This window comes from Lindgomyces ingoldianus, assembly GCF_010093535.1.
Source record: "Lindgomyces ingoldianus strain ATCC 200398 unplaced genomic scaffold BDR25scaffold_22, whole genome shotgun sequence".
Taxonomy (NCBI): domain Eukaryota; kingdom Fungi; phylum Ascomycota; class Dothideomycetes; order Pleosporales; family Lindgomycetaceae; genus Lindgomyces; species Lindgomyces ingoldianus.
This window is the reverse complement of record NW_022985183.1, coordinates 905,324-912,171: the sequence shown is the minus strand read 5'-3', so window position 1 is coordinate 912,171 and position 6,848 is coordinate 905,324. Positions and strand designations below refer to the sequence as shown.

The following is a 6,848-nucleotide window of genomic DNA, read 5'->3' as shown; positions in this document are numbered from 1 at the left end:
TTATTAAAGGCAGTAATAATATTTAACTTTATAAAATACTTTACTTTACTTAGTTAGCTTAGGGTTTTCTGTAAAAAAAAAATTAAGTATTAGTTTTTAATAGTAATAGTGTTTAGTCTTTAGTAGTTAACATAAAATTAAAGCCTACTCCTAAGTTTCTTTATAAATAGTATAAGTAACACTACTAGTAAAAAGCTAGCTTAAATAAACTTTTTTTTTAGGTTCTTATTAAAGTATTTTTAGAGCACTTTTAATTTATTTAGCAACATTCTATATAGTAGCCTATAACTAGGTTGTTTACTAGGCTTAAAAGTTATTTAGTAATTATACAAATGTTATATTAAAAGCTTATTAGACTTGTCTTAGAAGAAAACATGTAATAAGTTATAGTAGTTTTAAAAAACTATTATTTTTAAGTTAGTGCGTTTTTAAAGAGCTAAAGCTTAGTCTATATTAGAAATTATAACTGCGTAGATTTTATAATTTAGTTATTAAGCTAGGGTTATAAATAAGGCAGGTTCTATATAGCAGATGTCTATCTGCTGTTTAAGTCCTAGTTTATGTCTAAATTAGGTAAATAAAAATTCTTTAAAAGCTTTTTTTTTTTAAGTTTAAGTAGTTATTAAATTATTTTACATAGCTTATCTTAGTAAAAGGCCTAGCTTATTAGCCTTACTTAGGTAGTTCTTTTTTAAGTTATTAAAAAGTAAGTCTAGAGACCTTTTATATTAAGTGCTACTTAGGTGTTATTTAGGTGTAAGCATAAGTATACATTTTAGCATTAAAAAAAGTTAAAGTTTAGGACTTACTCTTAGTAATTAAAGGCAACTTTATGCTAATATAGCTATAGTTATTCTAGAATTAGGTTATAACATTTTATGTTTATTACATAAAGCTTAATCTGCTTCTTATAGTGTTAGTAAGTAATTATAATAGTTATAGTATAAAAAATAGAACTTTTTTTAAGTTATTTTTTATTAAATCTAGTTAAGTAAATTATTTAGGTAAGTAGTATTAATTAAAGATTTAGTTTACACGCTAGTTTTTTATTAATGTAACCTATGCTGTTTACTTCTAAGTTAATAAGAGCTTATATTAAGGCTAATATAGTTCTTTATTATAAATATATAAGAATATTAACTTAGTACTTTTAGTTATTAGTAGGGGACTTAGCTTATAAGTTAGCAAAGATCTAGTGTTAAATTAGTCTTAAGAGGCAACTTAGCCCTAGAACAAGCCTTTTTACAGGCTCCTACTGCTATAGCTGCGGCTATGTTAAGAGTAGTAAAAGAGATTAAAGCTTAAATATAAGTTAGAGCTTTTATAAAAATAAAATTAAAATAGTAAAAATCTTTAATAAGTGCTAGTAGTACTACTTACGTAGACTTAAAAAAGAAGAATAAAGCAGTTTTAAGAAATATAACTATACTTACTATACTTAAAGTATTAACTTTTTTTTTATAATCTTTACACTTTTTAAAACTAACTAAAGCATAATTTAAATTAATTTTTATTATATTAAAGTCTTTATTTATAACTGCGCTAGTTTAGAGGTGTATTAGAGCTTATATAAGGAGGAACCTTATGTTATTATTGTAGGTAGTAATTAGGTTTGCATACACATTAAAGTTGTTTAAAAGGGGTTCTCCTACTATAGCACATTATAGTTTAGTTAAGAGGGAGTTATATAAGGCTATAATTAGACCTATCTTATTTAGGCCTATATTAAATGCAAGTTAGTAGAACTTAGTAAAGTGTAAAGTAAAGCTTTTTTTTTTTATTATAAAGTGTTTAGGTAACTTAAAGCTATTAACTTTTTATTTAAGTCTCTATAAGTTACTTATAGAAACACTATAAATTAATCTAAGTTAATAATATTTTTATTTATTAGTAAGTTAATTAAGGCTATTATGTTATAGTTAAGTTAAAAGTAAGTGTATAGTAACTAAGAGCATTTAAAGAGAAATTAGTCTACATTTCCTTTAAGTTTATATTAAAGCTTATATAAAAAGAAAAGTAGGTCTTTTTATTTTCTATTAAATAGTAGAGGATTAGAAAGTTAGTTAGATTTTATTACTAAGTTAAAAAAGTTATAAGTTATAGGCAGTGTTAAGTAAGAAAAAGTTAAGCTATCTCTAGACTTCTAAGTAAGCTTTAAAGCTAGTAAGTTCTTAGTTCCTACTACTATAATAAAAGTTAAGGCAGAAATAGACTACTTAATAACATAAAGCTGTTTTTTAAAGTCTTTTTAAAAAGCTTTAAAGCTTATAACATAGTAGCTTTTTTATAAAGTAAGCGCTTTTTAAAAAGCTTTTTAGCTTACTCTAATAGCTTAGAGTTATATAAGTACTAAGCTTATTAGATTAAATTTAGAAGCTATTTTTAGCTAAAGTTTTAACATAACATAATATTATAATTATGCATAAGTAAGGTTATAGAGCTTTACAAAGGTCTAGTTTAATTACTATATAAGGTATTATAGTAGGTACAAAACATTATGTAAGAAATAAAAAGGTTTAAGAGAAAATTAGTAATTAAATACTTAGCTTAGAAGTCTAAGCGCTTTAGGTATAAATTAAGCCTGTTCTAGGTTTAGTTAGTGTTAAGGCAGTTTATGCTTAAGTTTATGTCTATGTTGTGTTGTGTTTGTGTCAGACGTGCACTAATAATACTCTAGTACGCGTCTAATACAGTTATGTCTGGGATCTGGGGAGGATACTGTGACACTCTACTACTTTTTATCTAAACTAGGTTAGATTTTAATAGGTAATAGAGACAGTCTTTAGCTATATTCTAACATTTTTATAACCTAATTTTAACAAGATTTAGTGGAGTATTACGCTATTAAGTCTTATATAGGACATTTTAATAACTTTATAACTACACCTTAATATAACTTCTTAACTACATAATATATTATTTTTAGAATTTAAGACCTGTCTAAGATAGGCTCTATTAGAGAGCCTACAAAATTTTAAGAGATCTAGGCTGCTAGTTATTAAGCTAGATAGTAGGCTAGAGACATTATAATTACTTTTATATTTATAGCTTAACTAGCTGTTGTCTAAGGACTTTAAAGACTTTAAAGATCTAAAAGCTGTCTTAGACTAGCTCTATTAAAGAGCCTGCAAAATTCTAGGAGATTTAGTCTGCTAGTTATTAAGCTGTAGTCTAGTAGATAGTAGTCTAGAGATGTTATAATTACTTTTATGTCTACAGCTTAACTAGCTGTTGTCTAAAGACTCTAAGAATTTAAAAGCTATCTTAAACTAGCTCTGTTAGAGATCCTATAAAATCCTAAGAAATTTAGTCTACTAGTTATTAAGTTCTAGTTAGGAGGGTAATACTATAAATCTAAAATTAGAGTATAAATAGGTTAAAGTTCTGCGCGCGTTTAGATTTTTCTCTACTAATAATAGTTAGAATTTAGTAAAAAATATACTATTTTATAGCTACAGCTTGTCTTTACATTTTATTAAATTCTAAGCCTATTTAGATATATAGTAGTAGAGATATTGTAAATCTAATTTTATTATAATGCTCTTAAAATAGGCCTATTTATAGAAAAAATCATAAAAGTCCCTTAGACAGCTAAGGAGAGAAACGCTACTAACAGGGGTCAGAAACTGCTAACCCCCTAGGCCATACTCTATTTAGAGTAGCAATATGCATGGTGGTTTGTGCGTCCTCAGTTCTCTCCTCACGTCTGAGCTAGCTGAGATAAATCGGAACGTAATCTAACGGAGGGCGGCTACGCTGTCACACCTGTGGCTGTGCAAAGCCTTCGGCCTTGCGATCGAACTCACTCCCCGTCAACCAGCTCACCTCTTGTATATTCGCCACCTCACGTGTGTGTGTGTCCCCGCCCCCGGCGCAAAGCTCCTGGCCGGTACGGGTCGGCCATCCTCCCTGCTAGCGGTGGCAAGTCGAAGTACCATCTCACATAGACTGCACCTTACAATGATTTCTAATCGAACGGTGGTATATTAACTATGCTGTTTTTATGCTACGTCGAGCCTGCCGCTGTAGAGACCATCGGTTTGCCACACCTATCTCTTGCTATGTATTATAATGGCCGAGTATGGGTTACGAGGGCCTCCCAAGGCTGTGCACGGGGCGCTGACTTGCTCCCAGTTGTGGCTGGAGGTTGCGGACCTGAGGCACTCAGCAGGACGACGGGCTCGCCTCTTATCGATATCACTTCACACAATGTCTCCATCCTCTCTTCCCCTGCTCTTCTAAATGCATCCGCCACCATCCGTCTCCACGCTCTCCCAACATGGATCCGCTTAGTCTTACAGCCAGCATCATCGCTGTTCTCCAGCTCTCGACCAAGGTCCTTGAGTATTTGAACGACGTCAAAGACGCCTCGAAAGATCGAACACAGTGCGCTCTCGAAACCTCGAATCTTTACAATCTACTTTTTAACCTAAGGGCTCAAGTGGAAGAGGGAGATGCAACAAAGGAATGGTATACCGCTCTTCGAGCACTTGCAGTCGAGAATGGGCCGCTTGACCAGTTCAAGGAAGCGCTAGAGACGCTGCAGGCTAGGATGACAGATGGAGGTCGACTAAAGAAGGCTGGAGATATTCTCATGTGGAAGTTCAAGAAAGAGGAGATGGTTAGCATATTAGGTCGAATCGAGCGTTTGAAGACGCTGGTTGAGATAGCGTTACAGAGGGACCACTTGTAAGCTTTATGCTAGTACTACAAAGCAGTACTACTTACGTGTATAAGTAAACTCTCCCGAGCGATAAAGACCGACACTGAAGCCATCAAATCCGACCTCGACTCCGTTCGGACACGCGGAGACAACGCGGAGCACCGCAGGCTTCTACAATGGATATCATCTACAGACTACCCCGCCCAACAATCCGACATTATAAAGCGCAGACAGGAGGGAACAGGCCAGTGGTTTCTAGCCGCGCCTCAAGTGGCCAGGTGGCTCAGCGAACCCCAGGCAACACTCTTTTGCTCGGGGATCCCGGGAGCTGGAAAAACTATATTAGCAGCCATCGCGATTGACCATCTGTTCGACCATCTGTTGAAATCAATGCAGAGCAGCTCACATGGAGTTGCTTATGTGTACTGCAACTACAAGGCTCGGGAGGAGCAGGATACTTCTCAGATGCTGGCAGCTATCCTCAAGCAGCTGGTGCAGGCCCGCCCGTCGCTAGTAGGGCCCGTGGAACTGTTGCACAAACAGCATGCTGACAGAGGAACCAGGCCATCGCCTGATGAGGTCTTTAGCGCACTCCGAGATGTGCTTGCACGTTACTCTACTGTCTATATTGTGATCGATGCTCTGGATGAATGTCAGGACAGCGACGGCACGCGGCGCCAGTTTCTGACCAAACTGCGTGATCTCCAAGTGGGACGGGACGTTCGCCTAATGGCCACCTCCCGTTTCATCCCAGAGATTGTGGACTGGTTTAACCAAGCGCTGAAGCTGGAGGTGCAGGCGAGCAAAGAAGATGTGAAGCGATTCGTGGCTGGCCAGATATGCCGACTCCCAAAGTGTATTCAGCGCAACTCTGCGCTACAAGAGATTGTCCAGGAAAAGATCGTGGAGGCAGTAGACGGCATGTATGCTCTTCCTAGCTAAATTGTAATATAACGCAGACTTACATGTTCTTAGGTTTCTTCTTGCTCGCCTCCACACTGATTCCCTGCTGGATAAGAGAACAGTGAAGGACGTAAAGTCAACGCTAGCTAAGCTCTCTAAAGGCTCAGCCGCACTCGACCATGCATACAAGGAAGCTATCCAGCGCATAGAAGGCCAGTTAAGCGGAGATTACGAACTAGCCAAAAAAGTACTGTCGTGGATCACGTATGCGAAAAGACCGCTTACCACGACGGAGATGTGCTGTGCTCTGGCAGTAGAGCCGGACGAGGCGGATCTCGATACCGAGAACATACCTGATGTTGAGGACCTATTGTCCGTCTGTGCTGGACTGGTTGTTGTTGATCAAGAAAGCGCTGTCATCCGTCTTGTGCATTACACCACCCAAGAATACTTCGACCGTATTCGAGATGCATGGGATCCTGGCGCTCAATTATACATTGCCTCCACATGCCTCACCTACTTATCACTTAGCATATTTAAAACTGGGAGCTGCTCCTCTAACCAAGAGTTTGAAGAGAGGCTTCAAGAAAGCCAGTTCTTAGACTATGCTGCCAAGCACTGGGGAGAGCATGCAGTAACAGTGGAAGATCAGATATGTGAGCTAGCTTGCTCATTTCTTTCCCACAAAGAATTGGTTTCTTGCGCTGCGCAGGTACTCTCACGTCCAAAATACACGTATCAGGGGTATAGCCAGGCATACCCTAAGGACAGCACGGGATTACATCTTACAGCACGATTCGGATTACCAATTGTATTAGAGGCACTGCTCCTAAACCAAGTAAGGGAGACAGCACTCGTATTGGAAAGAAGAGATAGCTATGGCCAGACCCTCCTATATCTTGCGGCAGGACATGGACATCAAAGAATGGTGAAGCTGCTGCTCGACAAGGGCGCCGACGTCAACGCGCAGGGTGGAAGGTACGGCAACGCTCTCCACGCGGCTTCAGTACGAGGCCACGAGACGATAGTGAAGCTGCTGCTCGAAGCAGGCGCTGACGTCAACGCGCAGAGTGGAAGGTACGGCAACGACAACGCACTCCAGGCGGCTTCATACGAAGGTCACGAGACGATAGTGAAGCTGCTGCTCGATGCAGGCGCTGAAGTCAACGCGCAGGGTGGAAGGTACGGCAACGCGCTCCAGGCGGCTTCAGAACGAGACCACGAGACGATAGTGAAGCTGCTGCTCGAAGCAGGCGCCGACGTCAACGCGCAGAGTGGATGG

At 37.9% G+C, this 6,848-nt stretch overlaps 1 protein-coding gene across 1 annotated transcript in view; it reads left to right on the top strand.

Annotated features, from left to right (window-relative positions):
• Positions 1 to 4,116: 4,116 nt before the first annotated feature.
• The window catches only part of BDR25DRAFT_51787 (ankyrin), a 3,535-nt gene continuing 803 nt past the window's right edge, over positions 4,117 to 6,848 (top strand). The window contains exons 1-3 of the mRNA XM_033698694.1: positions 4,117 to 4,689; positions 4,738 to 5,586; positions 5,639 to 6,698. Of these exons, the coding sequence (XP_033546048.1) occupies positions 4,280 to 4,689; positions 4,738 to 5,586; positions 5,639 to 6,698 (2,319 nt within the window). The 5' untranslated portion in view covers positions 4,117 to 4,279. The remainder of the gene's footprint in view (positions 4,690 to 4,737; positions 5,587 to 5,638; positions 6,699 to 6,848) is intronic.